Raw genomic sequence first — 20,869 nt, 5'->3', positions numbered from 1 at the left:
CTATTTTCAGACTCCATCCAGCACTGATATGGGGATGTCTGTCCAAATCTCAAAGTAAACATGCTTAACTAAATCCATCAAATGCCTCCCTCCCAAACCAGCATCTTTTGCTGACATGCTCATTTCCACTCAGGTCATTGTTACCCCAGTCATTCAACCCTAAAAACCTCACAGCTAACCTATCATTCTCTCTTCCTCCCTGCTCCCACTTCCAAGTTGTTATTAAGGTCTAGCAATAATTCTCCTGTATTGCTGCTTTTACATCCTTTCTTTTGTCCCCAATCCTTTTGTGAGCAGCTTAATCTTGGCTCTATCTCTCACCTCAACTATAAAAAAACCTGACTCCCTGACACCTACCTTTCTTTCCTCTAATTGGTCCCGCAAAGCTCTCTATCCTAATTTTTAGATGTGATCATGTCACACTTCAGTGTCAGCCATCAATGGCGCCCACTACAAAATAAACCACAAATCTATCCCCTATAAACACTATCTGGCTCCCACTTATATTTCCAGGTCAACTCTCCTCCTTCCCAGGACAAACACTACTGCAGCCAGGCTGGTTTACACATAACTGTCAACATTTCCCATGTGACTTCCCTGCCCACCTTCTCCCCTGCCTAATAAAAATCCAATTTCAAGGAATGGATAAGTCCATCCTCTTTTATGGAGCCTATCCTAGCACACCAGTCCTGGGGAACATGCTTTCTGTTGATCAGCTTACTTTCTACCACCCAGTCATCATTTGCTACTTTAAGGGCTCAAGTAGATCTAATGCCAATAGAAGGCAGGGTCTATATGAGGGCCTCAGTACCCAGGCAGCCTTGCATTTAAGTAGGAGGTACTCAAGTATTTATTGGTTGATTATATAGTTTCCAATTATCATTTTGTGTGATGCAAATAATACACAAACACACACACACACACACATACATAAATTAAGTGGTTAATTTGAGGTATTATAGTCTTTGGGAACTAATGTTTTCTTGGCAAAAATGAAAGAACCAAACCTCAGCATCATTTTTCTGAATTCCCAAATACATACATCTGGTGCTTAGTTTTCACAGTATGAAAAGCTTCTATAGATTTACCCTTCCCACATCAATGCCTCCAACATTTCCAAACTAGCTGGTTAGACTGGAAAATATACTATTCATGTTTGACGCTAGCCTTGTTAGGTATCTTTAAACCCAAAGAAAACAAGGGTCAATGCTCCTCACAAGAAAGACATATGGCTCCGTATACTCTAGAGGTAGAATACCTCCCTTCCTGTGTTACGCCCCACCTGACCTTCACCAATGCCCCACCTGACCTTCCAGCATCATCTGTGTTGGCCACTCAACATTTAGAAACAGTTCAGCAGTTGGCTGAACTTTGCCCACCAGTCACTCTGGAGCCCAAACACTGACCCCAGTGGTAGAACTGGAACTTAATTTGGCTCACTTTGATGATTCTCTTTCATTCACAGATGATCACTGCTCTGCTTCTCCCTGTCTTTTCACCAGATCAAATGCTATAGCAGGCCAGAGTTCCTGCTGTTATTGCATCAGCCCAAGCTGTAAGGTTATGCTGTCTGACTGGGCTTCTCAAAGGCTAGCTGAGGATGTAAACCAGCTTTTGGAAACAGGGCAAATACTTTTGGTATTTACAGTCATGACCACACATCTACCCGCAAGCCTTCAAGAGGTCAGGCCAGAGATTGCAGGTCAGCAGTTTGCAAAGATGCAATTCTATTAGCAGATTCATAAGAAAACAGCACCCAAAAAGGGGATGAAAACCAGGCAAGGAGAACATTCACGTCAAGCATTCTAGTGCTCTTATAAGGCCTGCCAACTGGTGAACTGTTTCTAAATATTGAGTGGCCAACACAGATGATGCTGGAAATGTATATTCCATGAAAAATCAATCCCCGATAGTGACTGCCAGAGGCTGGGGGTGGGGTGTGTGCAGGAGGGAGGTGGGTGTGGCCAGAAAAGAGCAATGTGAGGAATCCCAGCGGTGATACACTAAGCCACACATATGAAAAAAACTGTGGCAAACTCAACATACACACACAGTTATTAGCAAAACAGGGCAATGTGAGTAAAATTGACAGATTGCATCAACATCAATGACCTGTTGCAATATTATGCTATAGTTCTGGAAGATATTACAATGCAGAGGTGGGACTGGGTAAAGGAAATATAGAGTACTACCATTTCTTACATGTCTGAATCTATAATTACCTCACAACATAAAGTCAAATTAAAATAAGGTAAAGTTCAAAATGTAGCCCTCTACAATATACAGAATATGAAAGAATGCTGACTTATGACCACAGTAGTTACAAATAAAAGATGTAAAGCTAAAAAAGTTTGATCCCTGAATCTGGATTTCCTAACAGAGCTACCATTCAGGTGAGACCACTAAGAGCCTCATATCTACCCAAGGATACCCCCAAATGAACCTCTGACTTATGTTTACCCAGAGAGATTTTAGCCCCCTTCCTGTTAATCACATGGTGGTATCCTGTCCTTGAGAAAACTCAGTAGTATAGGAGACCAACTGGCAATTACCATACCAAAGCTCATTTTAAACTCAGAGTCCAAATACTTAGTGCTGGATCTACAATGATCTCTGCCATTCTGTATTTGCACCCATTTACTCTATGCTAAATACACATATCACTGGAAAAATGTGCTCATGCCCACTTTCACAAAAAGGTTTATTCATCATTTCTTTTCATTAGACTTTGCAAGGAGTTTCTGCTAAGGCCAGAAAGGGTAAAAATCCTAGATACTCTGTTTTCATGCAGAAGGTACCATCCCTTCCCTTCTTTACAAAACTGTGACATCTAAAGCCAAGCAAGGGCTGGCAGCCTGGCATTTCAATTATCATGTTAGTTCTCATCACACTGCTTGAAGGGGGAAACAAGGAACTGTAATTCCTTTCCAACTCTGCAATGAAAGCAGAACAATGTCTTTACTCACCAATGTCTTTGCTGCGATCCGAGAGATCCTTGTCCAGGATGCTGGCTAGCGTACTGCCCGTCAATTCAATCTTTGGACCGTCACCCCTACGTTAAAAACACAAGTCCAGACATTTAATAATCGGTATGTGTTCTCGTCATTCTGTGAGCTTTCTTGCTGGATACATGTTAAGGAGGGTGCTGTGCATGGGGCAAGTGGCACTGTTGCCTGTGACGGAGCCACAGGGAGCCAATGAGCTGTCCAGCCACATGGGCCGTGGTACAATCTGGGAATGGACTGGATAACCCCCTCTCCTGCACATAGACTCGAAGATGGCTGTTTTAATGACTGCTCCCCAACGCACCTTCAGCCACAAACCCTCCCTCTGGATACACAGTGTGCAACAGAGGCCCGCTCCCGCCCCATGGCCAAATAAGCACTGGCAAACTGGGAGCTTCCCTTTTAAGGAACATGGAATTTAGCCAATGCTGCTTGTCAAAGGTCAGCTACTTTTAACCTTGAAGAAAAGGTTCTCTGGCCTGAGGCTGAGGCACCAGCCAGGCTGTTGACAGGCACAAGGTGTCGAGTTGAGATCTGGCAGCCTGAAAGCTGGCATCAGGGCATAAGTCTGTAAAATTAGATGTCTCCTGGGTGGGTGCCCCTGTGCCCATCAGGACACGAGTGATTTCCTGTATCTGGGCTGGAAGCAGCACATGTTTGGGATGGGAACAGGCTTTCAAGACAATGAGAAAGAAACCCAGCTTCCTCATACACTAGCACAAGGTTCTTCCAAATTCCTCTAAAAGGGCAGTTCTTTGGCCCTCTCAGGGAGATGAGCCCTAAACAAGATTATCCAAGGGCTGTGATGGCAGTGAAAAAGGAAAAGATTCTTGCCCATAAAATGAGAAGGAGAAGCCGAGCAGTTGTTCCCAGGAAAGCAACAGAAATAGTCCATCTCATAGCTCCTGAAGGTCATGCCTGAAGCTCAACTACACAAGGAGGAACAATCACTCAACAAGCACTTGACAAATACCTACTGTGCTGGGGGTTTGGAGAGGGCCAAGTCAGGTGGTACCTACTCTGGAAAGGAGCATGGTCTAAATGGGAGAGACAGACAAACAACCACAAGCCCATATGGTATAGGCATGCACAATACAGATATGCCACAGTCCTGGGTTTGTTCAGAGGATCTGTATGGCCCCAGATAGAGGGCATACAAAAGAGACAGCATTATAGCTGGGCCTTGGAGAAAAAGGGAAAGAGGACATATTTGTAAAAGGCATAACTGAGCAGGGACTCAAAGGTAGATGAGGGTACACCTGTGCCCAGGGGTCCTTAGAAGCAAGAGGAAAAAAGCTGGCAAGGTTGGAGAGGGCCAGGCTGTGCTGGGTGGGTGTGATAGAGTCTGGTGTGTCTGGTATGTCTTGGTGTATCTGGCGAGTCCTGGAAGTAGTGGGTGGTGGAGGGAAGGCTGCAGCAGAAGACCTGTAAATCTGGAGGGCAAGGAGGGTGGTGGGAGCAGGGCTGGGCCCAAGGGCATGGTCTCTATTAAGAGCAATATCACCGGAATACTATTCAATGAGTGTGCACTATGGGACTTACTGGGCCTTTCAGAGCTAGGTTGAAATACAAGTTTAGGCAGAGAATGATCTACTGAACTTGAAAAGGAGAAATAACCTGGGCTTCATAAAAGGACCTTTGTTTCTTGCCTCACCCAATTTCCTTTGACTGTGGAGCCCCCCAAAAATGGTTCTGTTGCAGGCTCTTTCTTCATTCCCCTGGCCACTACAGCTCAGGGCCACTGAATCAAAGAGATCCTGAGCCAACTGAAGGGGTAGGAAGGAGAAATACATTTCAATGCATTTTATTGTCAGGGCTCTGGCATCCAGTAATTTGAAGGTCCAGTCAATCCCCTATATGAGTGTGTTCTGCATCTATGGATTCAACCAATCTAAGACTGTATAACTCAACAGCAATAAAACAAATAATCTGATTTTTTAAATGAATGAATGAACGACCTGAATAGAGATTTCTCAAAAGAGGAAAAATGACCAACAGGCTTATGAGAAAGATATTCAGCATCATTAATTGTTAGGGAAATGCAAATCAAAACCATAATATCTCATCCTATCTCAGTTAGAATGGCTATTATCAAAAAAACAAAAAATAAGAAATGCTGGCATAGACATGGAGAAAGAGGAACTGTCATATACTATTGATGGGAATGTAAATTAGTGCAGTCACCATGGAAAACAGTACGGAGGTTTCTCAAAAAACTAGAAGTAGAACTATCATATATACAGCCAAGTGGAATGAAACTGCTATGTCAAAGAGACATCTGTATTTGCATGTCTATTGAAACACTATTCATAATCAAGATATGTAATCAACCTTTGTGCCCATTGATGGATGAATATATAAAGTATATGTGGTAAACACACACACACACACACACACACACACACACACACACACACTTGTACACAATGGAGTATTATTCAATCATAAGAGGAATGAAATTCTGTTTTCCAGCCTGGGAAGGGTGTGGAGGGGGCAGAGGTGGGAAGAGGAGGATTAACAGAGTACAGGAGTGCAGTTAGATAAGAGTAATTACTTCTAATGTCTTTTTGTGTGTGTGATGGGGACTGAACCCAGGGGCACTCAACCACTGAGCCACATCCCCAGCACCACCCCCCCTTTTTTTTAAGATACTGGAGATTGAACTCAGGGGCACTCAACCACCGAACCACATTCCCTAGCCCTATTTTGGATTTCATTTAGAGACAGGGTCTCACTGAGTTACTTAGAGCCTCACCATTGCTGAGACTGGCTTTGAACTTGAGATCCTCCTGCCTCAACCTCCTGAGCAGCTGAGATTATAGGCGTGTGCTACCGTTCTTGGCTCCCAGTTCATTTTTATATTCTATTTAGAGGATCTCACTGAGTTGCTTAGGGCCTTGCTAAGTTGCTGAAGCTGGCTTTGAACTCGCAATCTTCTTGCCTTAGCCTCCCAAGCCTCTGAGATTATAGGCATGCACCACTGCACCCAGAACTTCTAATGTTCTATAGCATAGTAGGATAACTAAAGTTGACAGAAATTAATTGAATGTTTCAAAATAGCTAATAGATTTTTAATGCTTTCAACACAAAAAATTGATAAATGCCTGAGGTGGTAGATATGCCAATTACTGTGATCTGATCATTACACCTTTTATATGTGTATTGAAATATTGCACTGCACCCCATAAATATATAAAATTATGACTTGTCAATTAAAAACAAAAATATTGAAAAAAGAAAAAATATTCAGTATAAAATTGCATCTGTATTGAACACAAACTTTTTTGTCTTATCATTCATTATTCCTTAAACAACACAATTTAACACCTATTTTCATGGAATTTACATTATATCAGTTATTATAAATAATCTAGATATGATTTAAAGTACAAAAGAGGATATACATAGGTTAAATGGAAATAGAATACCATTTTATATAAGTGACTTAAGCATCCAAGAATTTTGGTATCCTTGGAGGGGGTTCTTAGAAATGATCCCCCCACAGGTACTCAGGGATAAAATATTTTTAAAATGCAGAATTATTAGTAGGAAAGGATCATTATCATTTTAAAATGTCTTTCTTTCCCCAAATAGAATAGAATAATTTCTTGAGAGTCCTTAAATATTATTATGTTAGCCACAGGGCTTGATGGATTTGGTGGTTTCATCCTCCAAACTCACAGACTCAACTCAAGTTATACTCACAGCTAGACAGTCCTAACCATTTTGGAACACACCAAGAACCAGAACTTACACATATCCTGCCTGGGGAGAAAGGTCATTCAGGCAGTGGGACTAGTTAATTCCACTAGGCTGGGTTTGTTGTTGTTGTTGTTGTTTTCCTTGTTTGTGTTTGTTTTTTGCTTGCTTTATCTGGTCAAGAGGAAAGATGGTTTGAGGTGACATCCTGGTGGGAGGCTCAGCAGTAAATAAGAGGGACTATGGGAGAGAAGGAATTTTGCTCCTACGTTAATCACATACATCTCAGAACAATGCAGCTGCTTCTGAACGTGTGGTTTAGTTGTGTATTCTGGTAACCATGGATCTTGAAGAAGCTGTGTTTCTCTTTGATTTGACAGCTGAAACCTTCCAGTCCAACATGAGCCTGTCTTGAAGGGTTGTTGGAAGACTCTGTTATGTATTACTGTGCTCATCATATCTTGGATTTTATTACTTTTCTGCCCTTATTTCCCTTTTACTGTCACTCTCAACTATTTTGTTCTTTTATATGTATTTGTTTTTCTTTGGGATCTGGCTTTTAATTTATTTTCAAATATTATTTTATTTAACTGACAACAATCATACATATTTATGGTATACAATGTGACGTTTCAATACACACATGTTGTAGAATGATCAATCACACTAATTAGCATATCCATCACCTCAACTGTTTATCATCTTTTTGTGGTGAGAACATTTATAATCCTTTCTTTAGCTGTTCTGAGATTGCAACACATTATTATTAATTTTAGTCACCATGCTGTGTAATTGATTACTAGAATTTATTCTTCCTCCCTGACTGAAACTTGTGCCTATTGACCAATGTCTCCTCTTTCCCTGTCTACCTGCCCTCTCTACCAGCCACTGGTAACTGTCATTCTACTCTCTATTTCTGAGTTTGACTTTTTTAGATTCCATATATGAGATCTATGTACCTAGTGATCTTCTTCACTTAATCTTCAGAAGTGGGCTTTGTCATTTATCCCCTACCAGTTCAATGCTTTGTACATGTAGGTATGCCAAAAAGGTTCCTGTAAATGAATAGGCAGACATTATGATCTGTCTGGACCTTGTATACCTTAGACAATAACCTGTGGATAAGTTGCATTCTGGGTTTTTTTTTTTTTTTTTGGTATCAGGGATTGAACCCAGGGGTACTTGACCACCGAGCCACATCCCCAGCCCTTTTTTATATTTTATTTAGAGACAAGGTCTCACTGAGTTGCTTAGAGCCTTACTAAATTGCTGAGGCTGGCTTTGAACTTCCACTTGTGATTCTTCTGCTTCAGCCTCCCAAGCCATTGGGATTATAGGCATGTGCCATCAGGTCCAGGTGCATTCTTGATTTCCTAACCTATCTTAGTTCTTCTAGGCTGACAAAACACTGTAAACTGGGCTGGGAATACAGCTCAGTTGGTAGAGTGTTTACCTAGTATGCACAAAGCTCTGGGGTCAATCCCCAGCACCACCAAAAACAACAAACCACTGTAAACTGGTAGCTTGGCTTATAAACAAACATTTATTGCTCTCAGTTCTGAGCCTAGAAGACCAACATGAAGGTGTTGGCAGATTCAGGGTTTGGTGAGGGCTGCTCCCTGATTCATAGATGGTATCCTTTCACCCCATCCTCAAGTGGTAAAAGCTGAAAGGTTTCTTATAAGGGCACTAATGCCATTTGTAAGGGCTCTACCTTTGTGACCTAATCACCTTCTAAAGGTCCCACCTCCTAATGCAACACCCTGGGGGTTAGGATCTCAATAGGTGAATTGGAGGATGACAGGCATTCAGACCACAGCACCTTCATTCTCAAATCACTTCTCACACTTGAGTAACGTATCAACACTTTTTAAATGAAAAACAAATTCTTGGAGATCCCCTAGATTATGTCTGTTATTGGTTGAATTGTGTCCTCTCCAAATTCAAATGTTGAAGCCTTAACCCCCCCAATACCTCAGAATGTGACTGCATTTGGAGACAGGGCCTTTAAGTTAAAATGTGGTCCTTAGGGTGAGCCATAAACTAATTAGTGTTTTTATAAGAGGAGGAGTTTGGATACACAGAGAAAAGACCCTGTGAGGACCCAGAGGGAAGGCAGCCACCTGTAAGCCAAGAAGAGAGGCCTCAAAAGAAACAAATCCTGCTGACACCTTGATCTTAGTGTGATCTTGTGCTTACAACCATGAGAAAATAAATTTCTGCTGTGTAAGCCACCCAGTCTGTGGTATTTTGTTATGGTAGCCTAAGCAAATAACAACTCTGAGAACTCCAAAGAAAGTAAAAAAAAAAAAATCTGGATTGTGGCTGTCAATGGACAACTATTGCTATACGGGCATTTTGTCTTTACAACTATTAGAATTATAAAGAACATAGTGTAAATGTAAAACTAAACTGTAAACTGATTATAGCTACTAGAGGCTCGATCCCAAATTTGGGGAGTGCTGTTCTGGTGGTACTGAATAAAAAGGAAAAGTCATTGTACTAGAAGTTGGCCAAAGTGGCTGCTCTTCAATTGGCATTTGGTGTGTCCTGGGTGAGCCAGGGAAGAGTTTCATATCTCTGGGATTAGCCTGCAGGCTCTGTACAGATGGTCTGATATCCTGAACCATGAAGGACCACCCTGAAGAAAAAAGAACTAATCATCCCCTAGTGACTCCTCCCCAGATTCTAAAGCACCAGCCACATTCTGACAGGAAAGAGATTGAGATCTTGCTCATATATAACTGAGCCCTGATCCTTCATGCCAAGAGCCAGACACAAGCTTCAGTGGAAATGATCTATGTAGGGCCAGAAGCTAGCCTATTTTGAAAACACAGTAGGTGTAGTTTAAAAAAGGTTCTGATCCTTCCAAGTAGGGTAACTGCAGCTGGTGTTTTGACAGTGCTCAGACTGTGGGTGTGTAAGCATTTTACAATGTCTATTTGTAAATGCCTTTCACTGTATTTATAGCCTCTTTACAACAATGCTAATGAACTTCAGTTCTAAAAAATACCAGAATTTCTGAAATTCACAGAAGCACATGTCTGGAGTGGCTGCCATCCAATGAGGATACAGCCCCCCATAGTGCCCATTCTCCCCCAGTCTGCCCAACACAAGGGTTCTTTTTGGCAAAACAGGGTGTTGTTGAACTCCAAGAAAGAGGAAAAAGCCCATCCTTCTATCATTTACCAGTTCCTATAAGTGTTTTTGTTTGATGGGTTTTATGGTCACAGCTGTTAAATAAAAGAACATAGTAGAAGGCTGGCAATACCTAGCACCATCTATCCAAAGGCTTCAGAACAAAGTTATCCTGGCTCATTTCTGATTTTGAAATTAAAATAAAGCTATTTTGTATATTTTTCTTAGCAGCTTTAGTTACAGACACTTAAAACACGTGGCTTGAATAGACAACTCGCAGCTAAGAGTCTCCTTACTTTTCTATACAGGGAGGCTAAATTGCAGAGAAGGGACTGAACAGTTGAGGGAACTGAGGAAGGAAAAGTACAACCCATGGATATAACAACAGCAGCTACTGCTTGCTGAATGTTTACCATATGTCAGGCACTAGAAGAGCATCCTTCAGGTATTAAGTATTCCATCCTCACTACCACCTCTGGAAGTATCCACTATATCCCGAACCCCTTCAGGGGTGGGTTCCTCACTGGAATGCTGTCACTGGGTGGCTTCCAGCTACTGGCCCCTCCAGGGACTCTCTCAACTATAGAGAGCCTCCTTGTAGGGCAGCTCACACCCCACCATATAAAAGTCTCAGCAATTTCAGCACAATGTGGGACAATTCAGATGGACCATTTTAGTTCCAAAGCTCCTTTTGGATTTGGCAGATGCTTTTTGAGCAAGTATCACAATTTGACTTCTCCCTCTTCCCAATCATGTTTCCTTCTCCCTTACATGGGTATGGAATCCTAAAACAAATCTTCATATTCTGCTGGCTCTGGGTCTGCTTCCTGGGGAACTGTACCTGTGACATCCAGATTTTCATTTTATAGGAAAGACAACTGTCAGGAAGGTTAAGTCACTTGGCAATAAGGGTTGAGCCTAAGTCTAATTGCAGAGCCAAGGCTGCTGACCACTTCTTGAAGCTGCTGTATTAATCAGCCTCCTGGTCTTCCAGGCTAAGGATATGGCCATGGGGACAGTGAGTCATCAATGATGCCAGGCAGCCTGTGTCACCTCAGTTCACTGCCAGCTGGGTAAATTATCTTTGCTCCCCGAGTTAAGAAGTCCTAATAATAAACAAAAATCATGCATCCAGAGGGGCCTGTTCTTCCCACTTAGATCTGAGACCCAAGATGGGGCTTGCATACTGACGGGAATGTGGAAGATGCAGTGTGTATCCCTTGAGAATGTGAACTCAGCCAGTGGCATGGCCCAATTTAGCCCAAGTTGGGACAGTTAAGCCAAGACATGTGGCATGGAAAAGGTGTTGAAGTATGCAAGAAGCCAAGGCAAGCAAGCAAACAAATTTGCTGCAGCACAAACAGCAGCAGCAACAACAAATCCTACAAAGGATCCACAAACCTTCTGAAGGTGAGTAGAGGAGATGGCAGAAAGAATGGCTCCACCCTTCTCACTGAATAAGATTCCAAGTCCATATGGTAACTCTTTTCTGCAGTTCCTCTTTCCCTGAAAAGGATGTACTACCATAATGCAAATGTTTAGGCTTTAACTGCCTAAAACATTTTATGGAGGAGGGGAAGAAGTTGGAAAGAAAGGAAAAGAAATAGAAAAGCCCCATTGTCTATGTGCAGGCAACCACTGTCGCACACGCTATGCATCCACTAACTTTTTACCACTTCTCATCCTCCCCAGGAGCTGTTCACTCATATAGACAATGGCAGAGGTCAAATGTCAGACCACAGAGAAACCACCTGAATCACCCTGTCTTCTTTCTCTCTTCCACTCAGCAAACTTACTTATCACCCTATTCTAATGTAAAGTCAGGAGGAATCACTGCTCACCTCCAAGGTCTCAGTCCAATAATGAACCTGAAGATTTACAGTCAATGCAAGTGAGCACTCCTCTTTGCTGCCCTCTCTGGAATATCAGACCTCGGCTCCATGAAGCTGCGCAGAGCCCTACCCAGATCAAGCCCCACTCTGTTACAGGCAAGGGTCCTATGCTCGGTGGAGGGAAGGGATGTGCCCAGGGCTATGAGCTGATTGGTGGCAGAGCTGAAACCAGATGGAAGGTTTCTGATGCCCAAGCCAATCTTTCCCCACTATACTTGGGATGGCAATAATAAAGACAAGCATCCACATGCACATGTTCTGTGCTCCAAGAGATTTTTTTTCCTCTCAAAATAACAACTACAAGAGGCTTTGGACCATCTGTGAAGACGGCAGATGTGAAGTCAGTCTTTCAGAAGCGTTCTGCCCCGGGATGCATGTGACTTTTGTGGAGGTTGGATCTTTCCATCAGGAAAGAACAAAATAGGAGCAGCAGGAACTCCAGTTTTCTTTACTCATCAGATGGAGGGCCTCCCTCCCCTTTCCCAGAAATATAGATCCAAAGGCCCTGCTGAGATCTGTGGAGTCCCTATGTGCCCATCTGGTGGCCAAAAATGTCTCCAGGCATCAAAAGCACTTTGGGATTGCAAAAGCGGTCCCACTTAAGTTGGGACAACCTGAGTGAGGCCAGAGGCACAAGAAACAGGAATCAGTGGTTTTCCTGGCAGCTGTCCCTTTGCATTGCATGTCCTTGTCCAGATGAGCACAAACAAGCTCTCTATTTATAGATGGTGAAGACATGTTGGAAGGTGATGGGCATTGCTCACTCAATTCCTCTCCAAATTTCTGTTCTTTATGTACACTCTTTAAGTATACATGGAAGAAGGCTTCCCTCCAGAGCCCATGCAGGGCACAACAAGCCCCAATAACCCTCTAAGGCAAAAAGAGGATGCTGTCTGTAGACCTCATCTGCAATGCCTCAGCTTGGAAGCTCAAAGAGGTTCAAAGGGCTTTAAAGAGGTTGAGCCCAACTCCTGACCTGTGTCTGGACAAAGAAGAACCTATCATTTTACAACTCTGAAAACAGTTTGTGGGTTGCAGCTTGGAGAAAGAGTATTTAGAGAAATAGTCCATGAAAGAAGTGTGACAGAAATCAAATGGTACTGTGCTGTGTGGGTGTCAAGGTGTTAATACTTCCTAGTGTTTCACTGCCTCATTATGGTCATCAGTAGCAGGAAAATCAATGTCACTCGGGGCTAAATCCTGTCAATACTGTCGGTTCTTTTTGCAACAAATAGGATTCAGTCTACATGTGGGTAGAAAGAAAGAAGATTATACATACAAATGAAATCATGTCAGTAAGTAATATAGAAAACCCTAAAATATGAAAAGGTGCTTCCCCCAACCTTTTGGGATTTCTGTGCTCCATAATTCAACTCCCCTCCCTCAGGTCCCAGCCTCCCCAGAGTTCCAAACCTGTTGCTGCTTCTAGGGGTGGCTGCTCCTGATATGCTGTCTGGTATCTATATCTCTACTCTCTTGGGGCTCCAGAGCATGACCTGCTTGCCATTGTGTTGGAACCCCTCTTCCATCAAAGTTATCCGCTGAGCTCTTTCAAAGGAGATAAAAAGGAGCAAGGTAGCCTTCCAGTGTCATTAAAAAAAATTTTTTTATTAGTTGTTCATGGACCTTTATTTATTTATATGTGGTGCTGAGAATTGAACCCAGTGCCTTGCACATGCTAGGCAAGTGCTCTGCCACTGAGCCACAACCCCAGCCCCTCCAGTGTCATTTTGCAGAGGGGGAAACAGACTCAAGGAAGTGAGCACCTTGCCCAAGGTCAAAGGCTATGTAAGAAGAAGTGTGGGGTTTCTATTCTGTTGTGCCAGGCTCCAAAGCCCAAGCAAGCAGTGGGTGGGCAGGAGCTATGTCTGGCCTGGCCAAGTGACTTTTCCATCTCTTAGAAGGGGACTTGGCCAAATGTAGGCATTTGACGAATATCTGAAATAAATGAACTAAAACCATACAAACACACAGAGAAAGCTTTTCTTATCACTGAATTCACATCAAGCATCTATTTTCTGTTCTTTTGTCCAGTTAATTTCTTACAAGGTAAGTTCGCACATGCTTGGCTTCATGCCAACTTTTCAACTCACCCCACATGATTCGATGCATGCCCAGGCATGAGAACCACTGATCAGTTGTTGCTACACACTCTCTTCTTCTAACTTCCATGAAAACCTGCTTTCCCTACCCTTCTGACAGCTTCTAATTCTTTCTCTACCCTATAAATAGTCACCTCTACTCTCCCCATCTCTTCCTCTCCATAATTTCCTAGAGTGATTTCATCCATTCCATGCTTTTACTGCCATCTATGAATCAAAGATACCCACCCTCCATAATTTCTAGCCTAGACCTCCCTCCCGAATTCTCCAAAGACATGTCTTCATTCCTGACATGTAGAAAAGGGAACACTCCAAAAAAAAATCATACAAGGCATTACTAGGAATCTTTGAAAAAAAGTTTGGAGCACTCTAGTAATCCAAATTCAAATGACGGCCTAAAGCGGCCAAGCACACATCTTACCTTCCAATTCAGGGAACATTTGCAAGGCTCACTCACCAGTTTTTCCTTCCCTTTTAAAATTCATCAATTGATTATTTTATACCTAAGAAGAGCAAAGGTCTATTTTATTAATGCTTTCTTTTGTGGATGCGGGAGCTATTCACCTCAGGGACATCATAACCTGGACATATATTTCCTGCTGAGTTGTAACCTTTGGTGAATAAGTAGTCAGGTTTCCTTGGTCAATCTAAAGAAAAACTTAACTCCCATACTGGTAAGATGGTCTCAAGAGAGACATCTATTAAAAAAATGTGTGAGTGTGTGTGTATGTATGGCTAGGAACCAGGAAGGTCTGCCCTTCCCTAAGCACTTCATTGATGCTTGGCATATAAGTATCTACTTAATCTTTGTCTCAAGCTAAAATGCCTCTGAGCTCATTAGTGACTTACCTCCCTGTGTTTCTCTGAAATCAGAGAAAGCTAGTGTGGAAGTACATGCAAATGTTCCCTGAGTTGGCAGGTGAAACGTGATCTTGGATGCTCAGGCCTTCATTTTGAGTTTGAATTATGCGATTGCTCTAAATTTCTTTTCAAAGATTCCTAGTGATGCCTTGTGTGATTTTTAAATTTTCTTAAAAGTACTTCCCTTCCTTTCTACAAAACAGGATGAAGACAGGGCTCCAGCATCACTTGGTGTGGAAAAAAATGCAACTCCATTGCACTGCACCTTCCCATGCACTGTACCTTCTTGCCATGGCCTCTAGCTCTTCACAGGAAAAGTACATGTGATGTGATTAACATTTAAAGCAACAGGTCATCTCCAAGGGGCATAGGAAGAGGTCACTGGGCCTCTTTCCCATATCCTCAGGCCTTCCTACCATCCAACTACCCCTCTTCTAGAATTACCTCTTCTTTTTTAAGTTATTGTATTTGTTCTTTTTAGATATATATGACAGTGGAATGTATTTTGACATATTATACATACATGGAATTAGGATCCCATTCTTGTGTGGTTGTACATGATATGGAGTTTCACTGTGCTGTACTCATATGTGAACATAGGAAAATTATGTCCAGTTCATTCCACTGTCTTTTAGAATTACCTTTTCTGATGCCAGCTTCCATATCCAAAGTCAATGGACAATGCCCTCTGGGAGGTTTGAGCCCTGGTAACCAACTCTCCTCAACAAATGGCCCACTTCCATCTTGATGCTCTCAGCCACCAGCCAATATGAGGACTACTTACTAACTTGGCTCTGCCCAACACAGGGTGGAACAATTCTGCTACTACAACATCAAGGTCACATCCCCCATCCACTTCAAGAACACTCTCTTTTGAGGCTCATACCACCTGCTACACATGGTTGAATCTTCTTATTACGAAGTGTCATCAACTCCCTGATCACAATGGGAGGACACTGCATTGAAGAACATTGGCTTTCTCCTCCAGCTCTTGCCATCTTCCTGAGCATATCTATGATGATCACATGGAAATCGCTCCCCATCCCTTCAGCCCTTATGACCTTCATTCATTCACCTTCAGCTGCCCACATTCATGCCCTCCCCTGCTGGGGATAGGCCCATCTTTGGAACAGCCGCATCTATAAAGTTATAAGCAACAACCTCCCCTTCTGATCACCAGCTCCTGTACTTCCTTCTGATCAGCAACTTCTCCCACTCCAGCCTGGCCTGCTTGGCTTCCTCCTCACATTCCTGTTTGCACTTCCTTCCCCTTCATCCCACACTCTCTGTCTAACAGTTACAACCCTGGATACCAAATCCTATCAGTTGCCTGCCCCTCAGAACACATGAGCTTGCAGCAGGCAACAGGCAAAGCTCCCCCACCCCAATTCAGGGCCAACGTCCTGCTCCAACTTCCCTGTTCTTTGGGAAGAAAAAGAAATATAATTATAACTTGGGATGTCTGAGTTGGGGAAGATTAACAAATCTGTTTCTTTTCCTTTGAGGCCACACACCTGCTCTGCCCTCAGGTTTCTGGCTTGCCACGTCCCACTGTAGGCACTAACTAGAGCTGAGGGCAACCTGCTTCTCTCCACCATTTCATTAGTTTTTCTTTTTGTTTTCTAAAGTACCCTTCTCCCAAATCTCAAGAGCTCTTTTCACAAAGGTGTCTGAACTTATTTTTCATTAAGTTTTATACATATTATGACTGTGGCAGAGCACTTGCCTAGCACGTGTGAGTGGTGGGTTCAATCCTTAGCACTGCATAAAAAATAAACACATTAAATAAAGGCATTCTAAAAAAAACACCCTTAAAAAGTTTTTTTAATATGTATTTTTTAGTTATAGGTGGACACAATCTTTATTTTTTTAATTTAAAAAAATTTTTTTAGTTGTAGATGGACACAATATCTTTATTTATTTATTTTTATATGGTGCTGAGGGATTGAACCCAGTGCCTCACACATGCAAGGCAGGTGCTCTACCACTCAGCTATAGCTCCAACCGTCTTTATTTTATTTTAATGTGGTGCTGAGGAGAGAACCCAGTGCCTCACACATGCCAGGTGAGTGCTCTATCTCTGAGCCACAACCTCAGCCCCCCAAAAGTTTTATACACATTATTAAACACATAACCTCATAAATTCATCTGTGAATAGGCACACAGATTTAGGTATGGACAGTTATTTGTAATATATTCATGTTCAAATAGCAAAATGAGTAAGTTTTATATTTCTGAGCCCCCATCTTCTCAAGGGGTAGAAAGAATGCTCTTTGCACCCCAAACACCTTAGTTATGTGGTGGGCTAGATAAGTACAGCCTACTTTTATATACTATGAAATAATAACTAAGACATCCCCAAGGCCCAGACTATAATTATGGCCTAGGGGAATATCCATTTTATTATTATTGAATTTTTAAATCAATTCTTATAATAATTTTTGAAGTATCTTATCCCTGTTTAAATTCCATACTAACTTACTTTTCTAGAAATTGAAGGAACATTCTTACTAGTGGTCAAGGATGTAAACATCTGAGGGTCCTTAATGTGTGCTTCCACTTGCTCAAACTGGACATAAACTGCTGGCTGGTGTCCTTCTGATCTTCCTAGATGAAATTCCTAAAAAGTGAACTGGGCCATCTGAGCAGGGGCTGGCACACGGTAGCCCCTCAATACCTTTGTGTTAAGTGAATCTATCTTAAAAAGACTATAGTCTTCCTAAACTTACATATTCCTTTTTTCCCTCAGGGATGCTTGTTCCTGTTTAAAGAGAAAGTGACAGTCTCTTCTAAAATACCACGTGGTAGCAAGCTTGCTGGCTGGTGAGGAGGTGCTCAGGCCCAGACACGGCAGCTGGAGCTGATGCCTAGTTCCCAGCAAGAGCTGCCAATTTGACTGTGTGTCCTTCTGTTCAAGCATCTTTCTGTCTGTGCATCCATCCATCCAGCCCAGCAAATTCTGGCAAAGATTTGGGTTCACATAGCACACAATACCCTTTCTTCAGAGGATCTGTTACATAAATCTGAATTCAGTTTATGTTCCTACATCAACTAATTTGGCAGAAGAAAACAAGTTCATTAACAGGTAAGTGTATATATCAGTTGTCCAATGTAGCAAAAAAAAAAATTAAAGTGTATTAAGTACTAAGAAATAATAAGCATTTCTTTGATTTAAATTTTTTTTTTTTTGCCTGTTGAAATCGATCACACTAGGTTTCTTAGAATGTAAGACACACATGCTAAGGAGCCTGTACAGAGGCTGGGAAGGAAGACAGAAGAGAGGCAAAATAGAACAAAATATAAGCACTGGCACCTCCTCCCCTTTAAGGAACCATGGCATCCAACAAGTGTTTGTTAAATGAGCCACTACCATATGCTCGACACTGTAAGGCATGTGGAGATGACAAAACACACTCTTGATCTGCTTTAAATCTGGTAAAGGAGTCCGGGGGTGTGCACATCCCAAGTGGCACAGCATGGCGCCCAGCACTAGGCTAAACATGGTGTCAGGCATTTGAAGGAGAGAGGAATCATGAGAGATAAGAGAAGGCTTCCACAGGGGGGCGTGCTGATTGGGCACAGAAGTCATGGAGCATTAGCAGGTGTGTGAGAGGTGGCCAAGGAAGAAAGGGAAAGCACCATCACCAACTTGGGAGAAACCAGAACAGTGGTTCTCATAGTCTTGACTTCATTAGCAGCAATAGCAGCCGTGAGCTTATAAGAAACACAAATTCCCAGGCCCACCCTGAACCTACTGAGTCAGCAACTGCATTGTGGGGTCCAGCGATCTGCTTTGAACAGGTCGCCAGTTGGTTCTGAGGCCTACCCTAGACTGAGAACCACTGAGTTAGAGAAGGCACTGCCTTTCCTTCAGCCAGCTGTGCAGGAATCCCAGGTCTTTTCTCCCTCTCCAGGCCTTTTTGCAAACTAGTGCACTGGCAGCTGGCAGCCAGAAGATGAGTGGTGGGGCTGGGAGCTGGCTTCCCTCTCCCACACTGCTCAGATGACATATACAACATTAAGAAGTTGCATTTCCCACTGACTTCTGTACAAAGCCCTCTTGTATATCTTCCTTGGTGGTCCATACTCCTGACAACTGGAGTTAGGAAAACAAGATAAGAGGAGAGCTAGGTAGAGGCAGGAAGTAAATGGGGCCTCTGAGAGCTCACAAGTTCGGTCAGGATGACACATTTCCCCTAGCTTACAAAGCTATACCTATCCCATAACCTGAGGGCCAAGGGAAACTCTAGAATGCAAATGATCTTTCATTCAAATCTTTAGAAGGTGCAGCAGGAATATTTTGGAAATTGTTATTAAGTTCATTGAAATGTGTGCAGCCCCCAAAGGCTAACCCAATTTGGCAGCATAGAGCTTCAGCTCTCCTTGCACCAGCTGTAGTGAATTTGACCTTTCTTGTTCCACATCTTTTCCCTGATTGAATAGCTCATATTCTTCTCGGAAGCACTTAGGTTTATTAAACCTTTCCCGTCTGCTGTGCTAGCTTCTGGGCCAACCACACTACTAATATGACTCTTGCTCTAGTCACTGGGACTGTGAAGTGGCCTCATCATGCACATGTGCAAAGAGCCTTCTACTATCAGCCAGTAGAAGAGAGCATGACTATAGGGCTGTGACCAGCTCAAAAGGAGCCAAGACTCATTCCTTTCCCCAAAGGCCATTGCCAGGAATAGTTGTTTCATTGGACCTTGGTAGACACCTGAAGAATGACACAGATAAACCTGTTGCTACTTAAGTGGGCTCACATGTCACTGAGATGACCACAGCTCTGTGCTCAATTGGGCAGGGGGCTCCATTGCACATAGGCATGTGTGCAACCACCACTGTTGGTTGATTTTGACATCTTTCAACCATCCACATTGTGATCTGCCTCCATATTTGGACAGCGGGGGAGGGGTGCATTTCTGTTGTTGTTATTAAAAGTAAAGGAAGGGCTGGGGCTGTAGCTCAGTGGTAGAGCACTTGCCTAGCACATGTGAGGCACTGGGTTCAATCCTGAGCACCACATAAAAATAAACAAATAAATAAAATAAAGGCATGCTGTCCATCTACAACTACAAAACAAAATTTTAATAAAAAAGTAAATAAGCCATGTTGTAACACAGATGAGCATTGAGGACATGATGCAAAGTGAAAGAAGCCAGTCATAAAAAGACATAAAAATACTGTCTGATTTCACTTATATGAGGTACCTACAAGGAGTCAAATTCATAGAGGTGGGAAAAAGAACAGTGCTTGTCCAGGCTGTGTGGAAGAGAAATTGGGGAGTTGTTGTTTAATGGGTATAGAATTGTGGATTTACAAGATGAAAAGAGTTCTTGAAATGGTTATGCAACAATGTGAAAGTACTTAATGCTGTTGAACAGAGCACTTAAAATGGTTAAGATGGTACATTTAATGTTATGTGCATTTTACCACAATTTAAAAAAAAAACATTTTTAAAGTAAACAAGCTCTTTTTGTCTTACTGAAGGTTAGCCCAGTTCAATAGGCAACAATAAAAATGACATTGAAAATATTGTTGATTTACAGGCATGAGGCTTCATATTTGGGGATTATTTAGGTGCATTCCATTATCATCCTCAATCTACAGATAGGGAAGTGAGGCGAGAGGGAAATGACTTGCTGAGACTCACACTTCACCTATGAGGAAGGCTGAGATTCCAGCCTCGAGGCCTGACTCAAATGTGAGAGCTCAGAAGCCCCATACAACTCTCAACATGCAAATTTAGTTTATAAGAACAAAACCCCAATGTGTTGACAGTGCACAAGAAGACATCTGGGTCACTGACTTGCTCTGGTGTATTATACCAACATGTATAATACACATATACAATGGTAGAAAGTTTTGGCAATAAACCTATGAAGAGAATTCAACAATTCCTTGATCTGTGGTAGGCACCTCAGTTCTGGAATGCACACAAACTCTGATCTCACATAACTAAAATATGCATTCAGTCAGTCAGTGAAGGAATTTTCATCTCAAATATGTCCCTTAAGAAGGCATTTCCCAAGACTTTGAGGGTCTTAGAGCTCAGAGACATGTATACTAGGAAGATTTCTGCCATGCCAGCTTCTGGGTTCTACAACAGGCCATGTAGTGAAGAGCAGAAGGAGGTTGGGGTATGGAATGGGGCCCCACAGAATAGTGACAG

The 20,869-nt window shown here is 42.5% G+C and overlaps 1 protein-coding gene across 1 annotated transcript in view; it reads right to left on the bottom strand.

Annotated features, from left to right (window-relative positions):
* Positions 1-2,966: 2,966 nt before the first annotated feature.
* Positions 2,967-20,869, bottom strand: part of LOC144372815 (SH3 domain-containing kinase-binding protein 1-like) — a gene marked incomplete at its 3' end in the record, with an annotated part of 150,745 nt that continues 132,842 nt past the window's right edge. The window contains exon 9 of the mRNA XM_078036057.1: positions 2,967-3,052. Coding sequence (XP_077892183.1) covers positions 2,967-3,052 — 86 coding nt within the window. The remainder of the gene's footprint in view (positions 3,053-20,869) is intronic.

The sequence above is a fragment of the Ictidomys tridecemlineatus genome, unplaced genomic scaffold, assembly GCF_052094955.1.
Source record: "Ictidomys tridecemlineatus isolate mIctTri1 unplaced genomic scaffold, mIctTri1.hap1 Scaffold_165, whole genome shotgun sequence".
Taxonomy (NCBI): Eukaryota; Metazoa; Chordata; class Mammalia; order Rodentia; family Sciuridae; genus Ictidomys; species Ictidomys tridecemlineatus.
The sequence above is the reverse complement of the archived record's forward strand: the minus strand, read 5'-3'. Positions and strand labels throughout refer to the sequence as shown.